The following is an 18,691-nucleotide window of genomic DNA, read 5'->3' as shown; positions in this document are numbered from 1 at the left end:
TGTGTGTGTGTGTGTGTGTGTGTGTGTGTGTGTGTGTGTGTGTGTGTGTGGCATGGGGGGAGGGGGAGTATCTATTGTCTTCAGAGAAGATTCCTTTGATGATAAACCGACTCAGCCTTTCTTGGCGGCGCCTGTCACTTTCTGCGTCTTCTTGTGTGTTTCCTCTCTCAGCCCAGGACTGGCCTCGAGTTTTGTGAAAACACCCATTTCAAGACCATAAACCTAGAGCACAGGTCTGAGTTTGGTGCTAAGGGTTTTTTTTATGTCTTTATGTCTGTCTTTAAATCTTGAAGTAAAACTGGGCGGGGGGATAGGGAGATCTTTCCAGCAAATCGCAGAACGCAGTAATCCTGCTTGCGAAGTGGGGGATGGTCCTCTTGACAATTCAAGAATGTAGCTTCTGACCGGGCAGGGCTCCAGGAGCCGAGAGGGCATGGCTAAGCCTTTTCCTCTGCCTCCCTGTCTGCCTCTCTCTTCCCCTGACTCCCTGCCCCCCAGGACCTCCCTCCCTCCTGCCCTCCATTCCGTGTTAAAGTGATGTATGTTTGGCTTTCAGAAAACCCACTTGCATTTTGTACTTCCTCCGAGGTTCAGGATTTTCCTCGCTCTGCCCTCAGCCCTCCTTCTTACTTCCACTGCCTCGATCCCCGCCTTGCCTGTTTATTTCTAGCCTGAGACTCAATCTCCGTTCAGTTTCATCCCTACCTCTGTTATGAAACTTGAGGAATGAAGCCCCCAGGGGGCTCCTCTTGGATTCATAGAGACAAAAATATATATATATATATATATATTGCTGGATGGGTAAAACTTGCCACAAAAAGGAACTTAACAACAGTGAAACGTGGCCTCAAAGGAGAGAGAGAGACAAGAAGAACGCTGTTGTTAAAAAACCAAAATCTGATTTCGTCTCTTCCTTCCTGGTCCCCCCCCCCACCCCGGTCCCTGGCCCTCCTTTGTGGCTCAGCCGGGCCCTAAGCTCTGACTAGGGGAGGATGGAAAGGTACAAGGCTACGTGGAGGGGACCTGTTCCGCCTGTCATGCTTTCTGCTTTCTTTCTAGCCATGGACCCCCCCGCACCCCACCCCCCAAGGTTTATACCTTGTCCATTGGAACACAGACGGCACATTGACGCCCAGTCACTGAAGGAAGGTTGTCTAGTAAAAGGAGCATTTACCCTGCTGGGGAGAGGGTTCAAGAGAAGCAATAGTGCTCGTGCAGGACCCCGGGGCTAGTCAGGGTGGGGAGCTGCTGTGGCCCCTCGATCTGACGGGGACGGGAAAATTGCAGGCATTTCCTAGGAGTGCCTGACCCGAGCTGTGGCCTTAGGTCGAGGACCTAGCCAACCTGGAGCATCATAGCCAGAGGAAGCTGCAGATAGAAATTCCTGCTCTCTGCTATGCGGGAACCTCTGTGGCAAATCGAACAGAGCCCGAGGGCAAGGGAGCCTGCGTGTGGTCCATGCAGGTCAGCCTCTAGGGACACAGGACAGGGTGGAGAACGGATCTGGGAAATTCCCACCACATTGACAAAGTTGGTGATGTCACAGTTGAAGGCTGGGACAGGATTTAGGAAACACTGGTGATTTTAGGGCCCCGGATAAAAAGGATACTGTTTTCTTCATGCTTCCATGTGTTTCTAGCTGGTCTTTCCTTGGGGTCCCGTCTCCTTTGGTGATCTCGTCCAGGCTGTAGTTCGACATTGAGCTCCCGTTTGATGCCCGTGATGCTGATCGTTACAGCATTGGCCGCTCTCTGGGTTCTCCTGCAGCCATCCAGCAACCTGGGAGGCTCTCCACTTGGGGGTCTTCTAGAAGGTCAAGCTCACGTGTCGAAAGCTGTGTCTGATTCCCCTCAGACCTGCTCCCCACCTGCACGGCTACTCTGTGGTCAGGGTTGGAGAAAGGCTACTACCTAGAACCTTCCTTCATAACAGGGCACTTCTATACTTGGAATGACCCATGGCTCCCAGCTCATTCAGGCCACAAGTCTATAAATTGCTACGCAGTCTGGTCCTTTCTTCTCTGACCCCCTCTCCTGATATTCTCGAGGCTCACCCTGGTCTAGCCCTCTAGGATCCTTACTCGTCAACACAATGCACTTACCTGCCTCAGGGCCTTTGCACATAGCAGGGGGGAATGAATTTATTTTTAAATCTAAAAAGGTCTAAGTCATGGAAACATCCAGCTACACAAAAGTTTTACACAAATGTTTGCAACAAGCATCATTCACGACAGCCCTAAACGGGGAAAACCCTAGTGTTCATCGATTGTGAAAGTATAAACAGAATGTTTACATATGTCCAGACAATGGAATGTCACTATGTCACTTGGCAGTAAAGAGAGAGAAAGTGCAGATACACGTGACAACACGGATGAACCTTGAAGACATCCTGCTAAGTGGACATTACGTCCTAATGGAAACATCACGTCAGTCACAGAAGGACCTCATACTGTATAAGTCCATTCACAGGAAATAACCCAGAACAGGCAAATTTATAAAGACGGAAAGTGGAGTAGTGGTTGCCTAGGGCTGGTGGGGGGATGACGGCTCAGAGGTATGGGCTCTCTTTTTGGAGGATAAGAAAGTGTTCTCAAATTGATAGTGATCATGGTTGCGTAATTCTGTGATTACAGCAAAGAGCGATGAATTGTACAACTTAAATGGACGGATCGTGAAGTACATGAGTTCCTTCTCAAAGCAATTAAAAATGAAGATGTCTTAACAAACATTGCTGTCTTTTTCCAAGGGCTATATGTAGGTCTTAGAATTCAGTATTATCATATCTGAAGTTTTAAAGGGAACTCTGTGACCGTTTGCGTTTTCACTTCCTCTTTATTTTTTAACCCTTTCCTTTCTTTGGCGTGCACGTGCTAGATAGTCAGTATTTCGGTACGATTGGGGAGGAGGAGGTGCCTGGCTGGCTCGGCCGGTAGAGCACATGACTCTTGATCTCAGGGCCCTGAGTTCAAGCCCCACGTTGGGCGTGGAGACCACTTTTAAAAAATGAAATATGATTTTAGGCAGTTGGATCTTTTTCTCACGTATGAGTATGACAAAGGGGTGCTAATCCCCACATGTTTTCTGCTTCCAGTACTTTCACGATGGGCGGAAGGCACAACAGCACATAGAGATCTGCTGGAAACAACTCGAATCAGTAAGTGCACAGCAGACAGCTGGAGAAATGCCTGTAGACTTTCTGATTTGAATGTGAGCTTGCATCGATCCGTAAGTGCAGAACAAAAACACCAGAGGGATGCCTTTAGGGATCTTCTCCATTCTGAATTGCCTTTATCTCTAGACACCATGATTGAGACTAAAGTGTGGAGCCCAATGAGCTGAAGCAAAGTGTATCTAAAAACTCCTATGGAAAGCACAAAGGTTAGAGAGCTGGGGCTGAAATAAATGCAGATTTTAGAGTAGCTCTTTGACTTTAGGACGTATAACCAACCAGCTTAGAGGAGAAAGCTCTTTGGGTGATTGAGACAAAGTGATATGTTCTCATAGGAATCTTGTGGTTTCATTCCCAACTGCTCTCCTGTCACCACTTGCCTCTGCTTTCAGAGTAAAAGACGCTTTGAACGTGACTGCAAAGAGGCGGACAGGGCGCAGCAGTACTTCGAGAAGATGGACGCTGACATCAATGTCACCAAAGCAGATGTGGAAAAGGTAAGGTGATAGTGAGCTCTGGCCTTTCACTTCCTCTGATGTCTGTCGTCGCACCTCCCAGGCCGCCAGTCCCTAGGCTCTCCTTTCTGATGTCCCCACTACAGGCCACTCAGCCTGGGATCAGCTGGTAGCATTTTGTGTCACCGGTTGTGGGGACCAGAAGCTGACTTTTGGGGAGTCTCCAATGTTGTGATTGGAGCAGGTTGTGGACTTGTGTTGTCCCCAGGATGAAGACAGGAGATTTAGGAGTGGCTCATGGGGGATGGGGTTGGCGGGGGGGGGGGGGGGGAGCGTGGTTTCCGGAGGCTGTGGCTTTCTCTTAATGGCTTTTCAAAGAAAAAGTCAGCCCCTTTAAAAGCCAGAGCAGACCGGTTCTGCGCCATCTGTAAGAGCTCTGCTGCTTCTAATGCTTCCGTTGGGGAGATAAAGGGACGTACAGGCTGGCCTGATTTTCTAGGTGATTCATTCAGGTTCTTAGCGGGTTGCATCCCGGGTGTCCCCTCAAGGGCTCTTCTCTAAGTGGACTCGCGTCACAGTTCGGAATGTGATGAAGTTCATACTGTACCTGCTTGTGGTTCCCTCTCTGTTTTTTCCCTAGAAGCTGAGTTTTCTTTTTCTAAAAGTCATCAATACCATGTAAACAGCATTAGACCATTAAATGACTGTATTCATCCCATGGCTGCCTGGGGCTGTCTGGGCCTCTGCAGCGTCATGTTTTACGTAGAAAGAAGCACAGCGTTTTCATAGATTTCTTTCACTCTTGCCAGATTCGTGGGAGATGAGTTTAGTTGGAAAATAGTGTGGATTATTTAGTTATTTGTCCAAGTCTGCCAGATTCCTTGCTTAAAGCCTCAGTACATGTTAGCATGGCTTCCTCGATAATGACCTAATATATTCAAGTACACACCGACGTCTCTGAGCAGGAGTGGGGATACTTTCCTGAGAAACATATTAATGTGCTGGTAAAGTGACCATAAATCACCATCCATTTGTCATAAATTCCTAAGAAAGAGCCAACTCCCCGAAGGATTGAAAATGTGACTCAGATAAAATAGACTGATCCAGACTTTATCAAAAAAATCATTTGGGGAAAAAAAAATCATTTGGGGCTAAATGGAGTAAAGGTATGCATTCTTTATAAACTATTTTACTACCTAAATATAAAATTAGAGTGATTTTTATTCAAGATTTTTTTTAAAGATTACTTTTATGACTTTTTTTTTTCTTTTTTTAAAGATTTTATTTATTTGACAGAACAAGAGAGTGAGGGAGCACAAGCAGGGGGAGTGGCAGAGGGAGAGGGAGAAGCAGGCTTCCCTCCGAGCAGAGTCTGATACGGAGCTAAGACCCAGGACCCTGGGATCATGACCTGAGCCAAAGGCAGACACTTAACCTACTGAGCCACCCAGGCGCCCCTACTTTTATGACCTTGCCTTAATATAAAAGCTGCCCATGCTGATTGCAGAAATACCTGAAACTGCAAACAGCTGAAGGGGAAAAAAAGAATAAAACATGCAACTATTGTTAATAAAAGGTAGTTCAGGACGCCTGGGTGGCTCAGTTGGTTGGACGACTGCCTTCAGCTCAGGTCATGATCCCGGAGTTCCGGGATCGAGTCCCGCATCGGGCTCCCAGCTCCATGGGGAGTCTGCTTCTCCCTCTGACCTTCTCGCTCATGCTCTCTCTCACTGTCTCTCTCTCAAATAAATAAATAAAATCTTTAAAAAAAAATAAATAAAATAAAAAAAATAAAAGGTAGTTCACCTTTCAGAATAATGTATATTATGTAAGTACAGTGTAAAGAAGAGGAACCAAAAGAATACTATAATCTACAAGCTATAGCTTAAGAAGAAAAATCTTACTCATGCCTTGGAAGTCTGTCCCTGACTTCCTGCTCCTGGTCCCCTCCCTACAGGGGTGTTTTTTCCTTAATTTGGTGTTAATCGCCTCCTTGCTTTATGTCCCAGCTTTACCACAGGTGTATGTATTTCCAAGGAGTATATTTATAATTTTGTCACTTTTCCACCATTATATAACCAAAACCATACTTTCATTTATTTTCTTCGGACTTGATTTTTTTTCATCCACTATTATGTTTTTTACTTAATTCACATGGAGTATAGAACACGTGACTTTGGGGCACCTGGGTGGCTCAGTGGGTTAAAGCCTCTGCCTTTGGCTCCTGTAATGATCCCAGGGTCCTGGGATCAAGCCCCACGTGGCGCTCTCTGCTCAGCGGGGAGCCTGCTCCCCCCCCACCCCACCCGCCGCCTCTCTGTCTACTTGTGATCTCTGTCTGTCAAATAAATAAATAAAATCTTAAAAAAAAAAAGAACACGTGACTTTTATGAATTCACGTTAGAGGCAGATGCCTTGCTAAACTCTCTTTTTTATTTCCACTTTGGTTTTTGTTTGTTTTTTCTTTTTTAGAGATAGTCTTATCCCAGCAAATTTCTTTTTCAATCCTTACGGCTTTTTTTTTTAATCTTGCTCTGTTGGCGGTGACCATCATTATGCGGACAGAAGCAGCCCGTTGTGGCCCTTCTTATCTCGATTCCGATAATGAAGACAGTACTTTAAATGTTTCTCCATTAATTAGTGCATGATTTTAATAAACCCTTTATCAAGCTCAGGGATTCCCTTCTTTTCCTTTGTTGTCAGGAGGTTTTTTTCCAACTTAACTTGATATTCAATACCAGCCAATACTTTTTCTGCTTCCTTTAATCCGTTAATGTGATAGATTACCTGAATCAGTTTTCTTATATTGAACCAAATTAGCATTCCTGTGACAAATCCAGCTAGGGGGTGATGGGGTTTTTAAAATACTTGATCTGAATCTGTTTTGTTACTATGTTACTGAAAAGGCTTGAATCTGTGCCCACTGAAATTGATCTGTAATGTTTCTAGTCCCTCCTAGTTGGCTTTACTTAGTAGTTTCAGAGTGTTGCTTTTTTTCTCTTCTCTGAAATAATACATGTGAATTGAAATTAATTCAATTCACTGTGGGAAAGTCTCTAACTACTGAGTGCTTCCTTCATCGCTGTCTGCTTCCTCTTTCGTCGATACTGTGGGTTGTTATTTTTCTAAACATAAACCCACTTCATCCTAAGCTTTCAAATTTATTGCCTTAAAGTTGCCTGTAATAGTCTCTCACCTTAGTGTTTGCTGCCTATGTGGTTGTGTTCCCCCCTTTATTGACTCCCAGTATTGCTTATTTATACCATTTTCTCTTGGAGGATCAGGTTTCTGAAATCATTTTTATTCACATTTTCCGAGAACCCCAAATTTATTGTTGTGGAGCTTCCCTTGTCTTTTTATTTTCTGTTTCATTTCATTTCTTTTTATTCTTTGCCTTCCTCTTTGGAAATAATTCTCTTGCCTTTTCAGAGATTTCTTTCTTCTTGCCTACCTCATTTCCATTTTTCATCTTTTCTAATGTGAGCATTTAAATAGTGACACATTTCTCAGGGCGCCTCAGTGGCTCTGTGGGTTAAATGTCTGACGATTGATCTCAGCTCAGGTCTTGATCTCAGGGTCGTTGAGTTCAAGCCGTATGTTGAATCTACTTTAAAAAAAAAAAGTAACACATTTCCCACTTACAATTTTATCTGCAACCCACATATTTTGGTATGGAATACTACTATTGTTTATTTTTAGATACTTTTCATTTCCTGTTGAATCTCTCCTGTGATTTATTTGGAAGCCTGTTTAAAAATTTCCAATTGTGGGTGCCTGGGGTAGCTCAGTCAGTTAAGTGTCTGCCTTGGGCTCGGGTCATGATCCCAGGGTCCTAAGATTGAGCCCCATGTCGGCTTCCCTGCTCAGCTTCTCCTTCTACCCCTCGTACCCCACTCAGGTCTCTCTCTCTCACTCTCTCTTAAATAAATATATATAATCTTTATTTTTTTTTTTAAGATTTTATTTATTTACTTGACAGAGAGAGAGATCACAAGCAGGCAGAAAGTCAGGCAAAGAGAGGGGGAAAGCAGGTTCCTTGCTGATCAGAGAGCAGGATACGGGGCTCGATCCCAGGACCCTGAGATCATGACCTGAGCCGAAAGCAGAGGCTTAACCCACTGAGCCACCCAGGTGCCCCTATATATAATCTTTAAAACAAATAAAAATTTTCAATTATATGAACATGTAAACTTATCTTTTCAGTATGGATTTCTGTAATTTCATTGCATCATCATTCTAGGAAGTCTGAGTTTGACTCTTGGGTATTTGTTGAGACTTGTTTTATGGCCCAGGACATGGTCTGCTTTTATAGGCATTCTGGAAGTAGTTGAAAAGAACATGTATTACCCATCTCTATATATTTTCATTAGATCCAACTTGCCGATGATGTCACGCAAATCTTCCCATCATGAAGTTCTGTTGTTGTTATTTTCTGCCACGTGTTGTATCATTTTTTGAGAGAGATCTGTTACTTCTCTGTGCTTTACTTTTCCTGTTTGCCAAAAGGGAACACAGAACAGGATTGACAGGAGGATTAACAGGGTCAGTACGTATGGGGGACTCAAAGCCATTTATTGCCATGGTCAGTGATCCCCGAGTTAACCATCCTGATGATGGCAGTGGAAGAGCTGTCATTTTCTCTCATTTTTTTCTTCCATTGTAAAGTTACTTTATGAAAAAATTAACTTTAGGGCTGCCCACTGGCTCAGTGGGTAGAGCAGGTGACTCTTGGGGGCGTGAGTTTGAGCCCACGTTGGGTATGGAGATTACTTAAAAAATTAAATTAAAAAAAAAAAGCTTTTAATACATAAATAAATAAGTAAATTTTAGAATTGTAGTATCTTCAGTGTGTTTTGACTTTTCAACCATGTGTAGTGAACTTCTTTCTGCCCTTATGTTTTATGCCTTGAAGTCTGTTTCGCCTGATACTTACCAGCTCTCTGGGCTAGTGTTTGCCTGGCAGATCTTTCCCAAACGTTCTCTCTATTACTCTGTTACTCTACCTGCTTCTTTGTCCTTGTATTTGGGTGGGTCACTCAGAAATGGCACATGACTCGATTTCTTTTTCATCCAGTCCAATGGTCTTTTTCTTTTCCCTGGAGAAAGTTTGGGTTCATGTATACCATCTTGTCTTGTTTTCTCTTTGTATCTCTCTCTCTCTCTGCATTCCCTTACCTCTTGCTCTGACACTTTTCGTTTCTTGCCTTCTTCAGTTTTGACGTTTTGGTCTTGTTTCACTTTCCTCATTCCGTCTTTTGCCTATACGAAAGATTGGAGATGATGTATTCTCTTTCTGTGCTTTTATTGGTTAGCCTAGATATTTTAACGTACGTATTCAATCTAAACTACAAAGTAATTTGGAATCTTTACTAATGTTTTCCCAAACAATTCTTAGGTCATTGCAGTTTGTGAGTCTCTGGGGTTCCATTATACAAGTTAGGCTTTCATAATTTTACACAGTCCTGTAAGTATGCTTTCTACTTTCTTTGTTCACCATTCTTTTTGTATCTGAGATCTTATTCCTTCTTCCCAAAGGACATCCTTTGGAGGTGCCTTTAGCAGAAATTTATTACAGTAAAATCTCAGTTTTTGTTTGTTTGGGATGATTGCTACTCTCATCCTTAAAAGATGATTTCTCCATGTATAGACTCCTAGGGCGATTGTATTGTACCTAGAGGAGGAACTTAATTCTACCATCTTGTGGATCTCGTTTGTGTTAAGTTGTAGAGGGGGAGGAGCCAGCCTATCTTCACCCTTGAAGATAACGCCCTTTCTTCTTGGTAACTATGGAGATTTTTTTTTTTTTTTGTGACTTAGTTCTTCACTGAAATTTCACTGTAATGTATCTAGCTGAGAATTTTTTTATTCTCTCCTTTTGACTTGGTGAGTTTATTGACTCCTGGTTGGAGTTTTCCCATGAGTGTCTAGCTAACATTCTGCTAGTTCATCTGGAACTCTGATTATTAGGAGCAAGATAAATTTTACTCTGTAGATTCTACAAGCAGGATTCTACTCTGTATCCTCTCTGCCTGTTAACCTCTATTTCTGTTTCTCATCTTTTTGTCTTTCTCTGCTATGCCACATGTAATTCCTTCACATTAGAATTTTCATGTCACTAATTCTCTCTTAAGCTGTGTCTAATCTGTGGTTTAATGCATCCACTGAAGATGGATGAAGATAGAAGTTGTTACATTTTCACTTCTAGAAGTTCCTTTAGACTCTCTTTAAAATCTGTGTAGTCTTTTTGTTATTTTCTTGTGACTTTGTCATATTTTCATGTCATATTTTACTTTTTGAAACATATTTAATATACCGATTTTCTCTATTTAATGAATTTCAGTATCTACAGTCTTTGTGTATTGATTCTTCAATTTGTTGTTTCTGCTGACTTGCTCATGGTGACTCATTTCCTTGTGTGTTTCTGTGATACATACATTTCTGCTATAATGCCATAAATGCATTGCTACAAACCTTATGTTCTGTAAAAACACGGCTGAAAAAACCAAACTGGGCTTCTGGGGGAAAATAGGCTTAGAAACAGATCACTTAACAGTGACAGAACTTTGTAACCAGACCACCAACAAAACAACAACCCTAGTAAAACTAGGCATCTGTATCGAGCACCACAACCCTTGTCCTTTAAGATGTGAGTCTTTCAGAGTATTAAGGCCTTCAGACATGTAGTTTCTTGGGGGAATTCACGTCTGATGAGACTACTTGGGTCAAAATGAAAAATCTGATCCATGCTGGAGTTTTTGGTATCATCCATTGTTTTCACACTAGGGGAAATAGCTTCCCGGTTAACATTAACATACTGTGAAAACTGTGCAAAGAAAGGGCTTTCATGTTAGACCAATGTCATGGTCCTATATTTCAGTCCTGTAAAAAGGTAAAAACCACAGCAGAAAAACATGTGAGGTACAGAACAGATTGTGTGATTACGGATATGCGTTCCTTGGGATTTTACCTGTAGCCAAGGTTAAAGTGAGTTTTCCAGGGAGCTAGCATTCCCTCGGGTCACTCCCCAGCCAAGACTGCGTCAATCTAAATTTCCAACTGGGGGTTTGAGATCCACACATGCTGTGTGAGTTCTGGCCCTTTGTGTGGTTCAGAAATTTCCATGATGATTTTTTTCCCTTTGTTTTTCTCCCTCAGGTCAGACCCAAGTTTGTTATCGAAAGTGCTCTTGCTGGATCCAGTTATGGCTTTAGGACTTTCTGATAGGTCCTGGCCAAATTGAATTGTTCTCCTTGATTCTTACTTTTTCCAAGGATATATTGTGTTTTTGTATCCCGGGAGCATCGTTTTGTTATTTTTATGCAAGTACCACTTACCTTCTCTCTAAGGATATGATCAGTTACCGGATTTTAGCATCCCAACATTGGAGCAGGTAGAGCAGTGTCAAAACATTGGAATTCATAAGTTCTTCTGCCTGAGAGTGTGACTTGGAGCACTGTAATTTCCCCAAACAAACAGCAGTTTGACTGTTATATCCCTCCTCTGTTTTATTGCTGGTGAAGCCTCCTCAGTATCAAGCTGAAAAGATACAGTGTTTCAGTTCTTCTTGCTACATAATGTAATTACCCATTGTGACTTCTGACAGTCTTTGAATCTAATATAAATGTCTTTTCCCCCAGTTTCCACAAATGATTAAATTATCCAGTGGTATTAGAAATAACTCACGCTCTCGTGCTGCAGTCGGCTCTGCGGCACTGGGAACCCTAGGACTGTGTTAACCCTTCCCGCTATCAGCAGAATGGACTTCTCTAAATTACGTTTGGGTGTGATGATACAGGAGAAGGGAACTGCATCTTTTCCAAACTAGTACTGAAGATCTGGGTTTGAGCCTGATTTTCTTCTTTTTTTTAAATTTAAATGCCCCACGCTTCTCATAAGCGCTGTGTTCAGATCATCTAAATCTGTCCAAGTCCATGTGCGGCATCTGTAGACTCTCGCTTTGTGCCCAGTGTCCGTGTGTGCCCAGATATTTACTAATTCGCTTACAAGAGGGTTTTTGTTGTCCTTGAGGCACCCAGTTTAACTAAAAATAAATTTATATTTATATTTATAAAATAGAAAAAAAGTGGTGGTTTTTGTCTTTGGGCAGATGAATAGATTTGGATGTTGTGAGGCTGGCCATGTTCCTCAGAGGAACGATGAGGGAAGGAAATAGCTCAATGGAATGGATTTTATTGGTGATGAAACTCAAGGAAGTATGCAGTCTCTTTTCTTTTGCCATGATGCAGCTGTCAGAAAGTTTTGAATGTCAAGACTTAACATGAGTTCTAGTGATTGGGAATCAGGGGATCTGGATTTGCAAAAGGACCAGAATATGTTAGTTTGAATAGGTCATCCTGGGGCTCATGACCCATGTGCTTAAATTGAAGGTAAAACCAGACCCTTTCTTCCTCCCTTTTAATGTGTTGGAAAATATAGCCCTTACCATCTCTTTGGTAATACTGAGAAGTCAAAGTACTCCAAGGGAACATGGGAAAATCAAACCATATATCTTACTCAAATATAGGGTCTCTTATAAAATAATAATGAGGACAAAGTGAGACTATTTTGTGCTGTTGCCCCTCCCCCCCATCCCAGGTCCTCCTCGGAGATGATCACTCTTGCCCCTCGATACATGTCCTTCTAGAACATCTAAAATAATTACTGTTGTTGTTGTTTTTATTGGGGGCACCTGGCTGGCTCCCTTGGTAGAGCGTGCAAGTCTTGATCTCAGGGTCATGAGTTCAAGCCCCACTTTGGGCATAGAGCTTACTTTAGAAAAAACATTTTTTATTGAGGTGAATTTACATACAACAAAGCAGCCACATCGTAAGTGGGCAGCTCCATGAGTTTTCACACATACATGAAATCATGCACCACCACCTAACATAGGGGACGTTTCTAGAACCCCAACAGGCTCCCTTAAACACTCCCCCACCCCAAAGGTAACTATTATTCTGACCTCTATCATACATTAGTTTAGCCTGCCTCTGTTCTTCGTACGAATTACTCAACACATGTTCTTCTGTCTGGCTCCTCTGACTCAATATGTTTGTGGGATTCATATGTTTGTTGCGTATGGTCGTAGCGTGTGTTGCCCGGTTGTGAATCCCATGTGGCGTGCTGTGTGTGGATATACCACAAGCTGCTTATCCGTTCTCCTCTTGGTGGGCATTTGGATTGCTTCCATACTGAGGCTAAGTTAAGGAAGAAGCTGCCAAGGACATTTTTATACGTGGCTGTTGGTGGACCTGGTCTCTCACTTTTCTTGGGTCTCTACTTGGGTGTGGCATCCTGGGTCAAATGTGCGTACCTGGCTGTGGCAGGATGTCAAAGACATTGATGAGGTAGCCGCATTGACGGACACTCCTCTAGGGGGTTGTTCCTCGTCCTCACCAACAATAGGTGTCTATCGATCTTTTTACTTGTCTGTCGATCGCCTTTGGGTGAGTGTGGAGTGGAATCTTTCATGGTTTTAATTGGTGCTTGCATTTTCTGGATAAAGAATGATGTTGAGCATTTGTGGAACCACGTGCATGACCTCACGTGGTTCCAATCTTTTGCTCATTTTAAAAATGAGTGACCCAATCTTTTGCTCATTTTAAAAACAGATTTTCAGGGCGCCTGGGTGGCTCAGTCAGCTAATGTCTTCGTTCTGCTTGGGTCATGATCTCAGGGTCCTGGGATCGAGCCCCGCATTGGGCTCCCTGCTCAGCAGAGAGTCTGCTTCTCCCTCTCCGACTGTCCCTCTCCACCCCGCTCATGCTCTTTCTCTCTCTCTCTCTCTCTCAAATAAATAAATTAAATTTTTAAATAAATAAGTAAATAAAAATAGATTTTCTTCCTTTTGGTATACAGATATTCTTTATAAGAGTGTATATATATGTGATTAGACATATGTTCATAGGTATATATATAATTATACAATATATTTTTATGTCTGGCTTTTTTTTCCCTTTTTTTTTTTTTTTTAAGATTTTATTTATTTATTTATTTGACAGAGAGAAACACAGCGAAAGAGGGAACACCAGCAGGGGAAGTGGGAGAGGGAGAAGCAGGCTTCCTGCAGGGCAGGGAGCCCGATGTGGGGCTCAATCCCAGGACCCTGGGATGATGACCTGAGCCGAAGGCAGGTCAGGCCATGTCTGGCTTCTTTTGGTGAACACAACTTACTAATTTTAATAAAGTCCAATTTGCCAGTATATATTTTTTTAAAAGATTGGTACCTTTTGTTTTCTGTTTAAAACATCTTTACTGGTGGGACGCCTGGGTGGCTCAGTTGGTTAAGCGGCTGCCTTTGGCTCAGGTCATGATCCCAGTGTCCTGGGATCGAGTCCCACATCGGGCTCCTTGCTCAGCGGGGAGCCTGCTTCTCCCTCTGCCTCTGCCTGCCTCTCTGTCTGCCTGTGCTCACTCTTTCTGACAAATAAATAAATAACATCTTAAAAAAAAAAAAAATCTTTACAGGGGAACCTGGGTGGCTCAGTGGGTTAAAGCCTCTGCCTTCGGCTCAGGTCATGATCCCAGGGTCCTGGGATCTCGGGCTCTTTGCTCAGAGGGGAGCCTGCTTCCTCCTCTCTCTCTGCCTGCCTCTCTGTCTGTCTGCCTGCTTCTCTGCCCACTTGTGATCTCTGTCTGTCAGATAAATAAATAAAATCTTTTAAAAATATATATATCTTTACTTACCCCAGTAAAGCCTTTTGATGTGCCTTTAACTGATAGGTGGGTGATGCTTTATCTTACAGTTTTCATCATTGCTGTCAATATATTGTCATGCAGTGGAAAAGCCTAGACAACTGGAATATTATTGTTTCCAAGTCACACATTTTTAAGGATCATGCTTAGTAGTACAGAGAGCCTATCTTTTGCTGGTTCCATCTCTCAGAAGCCCAGTGCCATCAGAGCTGACTTGGTGCCAAAGGACCATTCTTCATCTAGTTTCCCTTTTTTTCCAGGTTTAGAGCATAGAGTGTAGACAAATGGGCAACATATTGCTTTTTCTTAGAGTCCATATTTCAAGCTTTATGTAGTTTGGAGATTACTTTGGGAGACTCAGAATTTTAAGTAACTATCCATACAGTTTTTTTTTTGTTTTTTTTTTAAGTTCTGTTTTTGGGTTTTTTGTTGTTGTTGTTTTTGGACAGGCATATCCCAAGCAGGCAGAGAGGCAGACAGAGAGAGGGAAGCAATATGGGGCTCGATCCCAGGACTCTGGGATCATGACCTGAGCTGAAGGCAGAGGCTCTAACCCACTGAGCCACCCAGGCGCCCCTGGTTTATAACAATGTTTCTACTAATTCTTCTCTTGCACTTTGCTTCTCCTTGGTACAGCTTTTTACCCAACCAAGTTCTGAAGTTGTCTATTTCTGTTTTCACATGGAGTTATCCTATACCTATTTTTGCTTTTTTTAATTTTAAGGAATTCTACTGGAATCATGACTTCATGGTCTCAGTCTCATTTTCAAGAAATATTTAACAGGTTGAAGGATTCCTAAATTGCAAAGTGTTCTCATTTACTGTTCATCCCCTGACCCATTATCCGCTGACCTTGTGCTGGCCAGTTGTGGGGATGGAACGAACACCAGCACGTAATCACACATTCCTTGACTTTAAGGAGCTTGCCTTTCATTTTCTTCCTGGTGCTCAGCTCTTCTTTTTGTGAATTTTCCCATGTGCCCCTCTTCAGTGGCATTTTGGTGACAAAGCCTTTATAGTCGGGTTTTATCTGTCACTCTGCTTTGGAAAAATAACAACCCAGACAGACTTCAGTGAGGAGCAGTTCCTAATCTCTGCATTCTGATAGACCCACAGTTGGTTAGTGTGGTGTTGGTATGAAAAAGGAAAAGGTTATCAAAATGAATGGAATGTGAACTAATATTTCCGAACAGAGAGAACAGTGTTTTCTAAATGCATGCCTTACACGGAGTTCATCCATGTCAGGCAATGAATAATTCCCTTTCTCTAATTCGCCCTTGCCTTGTGACTGTTGGCTCTTACATAATTTCTAAATGCAAAATAGGATATTGTTTAACAAAAACTGCAGTTAGTGGTTACAAGTAGCTACAGTAATCGTTACTGAGTTCAAGTTATGTTTTTAAACTCTGGTTGTCAGTTTCTCCTTCTCATAGGTCCAGCTTCATTAATCTTGTATGAATCTTCTCCTGCCAGCGTCTAAATTTTATAGGCAGTTGCTTGCCATGAAACAGTTAACATGACTTCTTTATTCAAATTCATTCCAATTCTGAATATTGACTAACCAGAGGAATTCTCTGTACAATGGGAGAGGCTTCCTTACTGGGCTTACTCATGAGTGTTGTTATATAACCTGATTTGAGGGAATGTTTTAAAAGTTAAATTAAATTCAAATCCTGACCATCAGCACTCGGAAGAGCGGACCAGTTTCTTAGGGAGTTTGCATTTCCATTTCTGTGTAATATTATGGCTTTTAAATGACATGGCCGTAAGCATTCTTAGTCTTTAAATTCTACAGAGATGTCCCTATAACATGGTAGATTAGGAACTTCTGAGCCACTTATGAATGAAGGTAGAATTGTAAGGAGTTGGGATAAAACTTCACATTTCTAATTATAATAAAAATACACATGGGCTCTTTTTTATATCCTAGGTTACATAATAGAATATTTTAAAGAGAAAAACAAAATAATAATCCATGCTAATTTTACATAAGAATAAAGGCATTTACTTCGAGTGATGATCAGTTTGATAATTCTTATTAAAACAAACAAAAGGTAGCAGCTGGAGAAGGTTTCTTGAGCTGGAAGCTGTGTTGAGGGCTCTCGTAAGCCCCGACAGGGCAGGCTTATTTGTGTTCTAACTGAAACCGGATGAAGACCAGAGTGTTAAATTTTTTTACCATTTGGGGAAACAGTCTCTTGCAAGATGACTACTTTAGTCATTGTACGTATAAGGAATTGTACTATTAAATTTTTTCACTGCCCTTGTTGTAACTATGAGGTTTGACATCTTTATTGAACATGGTGATAACTTGAGTGTTTTCCCAAATTTGTTTCATATCAGACATCTCACTGGTTATCTGAAGGAATGGTTCACTGTAACAATTTAGAAAACAACAAAAAAATTATTTTGAAAGAGGAAGTGGTTGGTCTGAACGCAGGAAATACATTTTGCAACTGCAGCTTTATCTTTTGGTTTAAGATGCTTTTTTACTTACGAGAGAAAAATGTACAATTTCAAGGCAGCTCTCAAAGATGGGTATTGTTGCTATAAGTGGATCAGTGTTCAGATGAAAGATTCTAGAGAAAACACCTTTGTTACTCTCTTGTTTATGTCTCTATCTGTAGAGTTTACATTCTGTGTGTATTTCCTCCCAGGATGCCTGTATTAAACGAATAGCCTGAACGGTTTTGGTTGTTTCCATTCGTAATATTTGTCCCGGGTGGTGATGGATATGTTTTCCTCTTGATGCTTCTCATGGGAAATGGAATTTAATGGAAATTTTCTCCAATTATTAGATGCGGAGTAAATGTAATTATATTTAGAAATGGGACATAACTTTGTGTCATAAGTGAATATTAGTAGGATGAGTTTTGTGTGTTTTTTGTTTTAAAGGCTGTGGCATTCCATGTTAGTTTTACCATTAAAAATGAATTTGTGGGGGCACCTGTCTAGCTCAGTTGGTAGAATGTACAACCCCAGATCTCCAGGCCATGAGTCCGAGCCTCACGTTCGGTGTAGAGATTACTAAAAATAAATAAATAAACTTGGAAAAAAATGAATCTGTGATAGGAATGTTGAAACATGCAATTATTTACTACAGTTAAATGTTCCACACAAAAAGTATTCACGTTTCATTCAGCTCCAAGTTTTAGTTTGTCGGCTACTATCTCTGTATTGTAAACTGTAATTCTCACTTACATGTTTCTGAAGTAAGTGGTTTTTAAGCTTAAAAAAAAAAGTATGGAGTTTGGTTCAATAAACATCCAAAAAGAAACAAGGGGGTCAAATGTCAAAATCTCAAGTGTGTCAGGAATACTGGGGTAGAGGTACTACCAAAAGTGAATTTATATAGAGTTGAAATACTTCAGAAAGCCTCTTCATTGAAATATTTCTAGTATGCGTTATTTTATTTACATTAAAATGTTGACAAGGGAATCTGCCGTAGCCTTGTTTTAGTGTTCCAGAAAGCATCACCATCGACGAACTCCAAGTTAATCTGCAACGTAGCAATAGAACCCAGTAAGACAACAGGTCATTCTCCTATCCCAGACCTGATGATTAAGATGACTTAAATAAAAATGATATGTGGGCGCCTGGGTGGCTCAGTGGGTTAAGCCTCTGCCTTCGGCTCAGGTCATATCTCAGGGTCCTGGGTTCGAGCCCTGCATCTGGCTCTCTGCTCAGCGGGGAGCCTGCTTCTCCCACCCTCTCTAACTGCCTGTCTGCCTACTTGTGATCTCTCACTCTTTCTCTCTGTCAAATAAATAAATAAAAATCTTCCAAAAAATAAAAATGATATGAATCTAAATATTCATATTATATATGAGCATATGAATATGCATATAAAATAAAAAGGAATTAAATACATAAAAATGATACTCACTTATTGATGTGTGTGTAGCGTGAGACACTTCGCACTCGCTGTTCTAAAGGCTTTCCTATGGCAACTCAATAAAATATTTTTTATTTTATTTTACTTTTTTATTTTATTCTATTTTATTTTGAGGGGCAGGTGCGTAGAGGCAGAGGGAGAGGTAGAGAGAGAATCCCACGCAGGCTCCATGTTCCGTGCAGAGCCCAACTGAGGGCTCGATCTCACAACCCTGAGATCACGACCAGAGCCAAAATCAAGGGTTGGTGGCTTAACTGAATGAGTCACCCAGGTGCCCCATCACTTAATAAGACATTTTTTCATTTGCAGTCATAGTGAGCGGCGTGCTTGGCCAAGAGCTTGTTCTTAATCTTGCTACTGGGTAGAAGTGGGTTTGGGTCTTATTTTCGCCGCTCACTAAAGGTCTGGCACGAGGCAGTTTGCTTTATTGCTGAGCGTGTTTCCTAGTCTATGAAATAAGGGTAAGATTGTGCACCTCAGG

The 18,691-nt window shown here is 41.7% G+C and overlaps 1 protein-coding gene across 3 annotated transcripts in view; it reads left to right on the top strand.

Moving 5' to 3' along the window:
• The window catches only part of LOC111145720 (formin binding protein 1), a 145,328-nt gene that overhangs the window by 79,099 nt on the left and 47,538 nt on the right, over nt 1–18,691 (top strand). For all 3 annotated transcript variants that reach the window (XM_022500871.1, XM_022500874.1, XM_022500872.1), the window contains exons 5-6: nt 3,091–3,153; nt 3,561–3,665. In XM_022500871.1, the coding sequence (XP_022356579.1) occupies nt 3,091–3,153; nt 3,561–3,665 (168 nt within the window). The remainder of the gene's footprint in view (nt 1–3,090; nt 3,154–3,560; nt 3,666–18,691) is intronic.

The sequence above is a fragment of the Enhydra lutris genome, unplaced genomic scaffold (assembly GCF_002288905.1).
Source record: "Enhydra lutris kenyoni isolate GAN:26980312 unplaced genomic scaffold, ASM228890v2 scaffoldscaffold13, whole genome shotgun sequence".
Lineage (NCBI taxonomy): Eukaryota > Metazoa > Chordata > Mammalia > Carnivora > Mustelidae > Enhydra > Enhydra lutris.
Note: the sequence above shows the minus strand (reverse complement) of the source record. Positions and strands in the feature narration are given on the sequence as shown.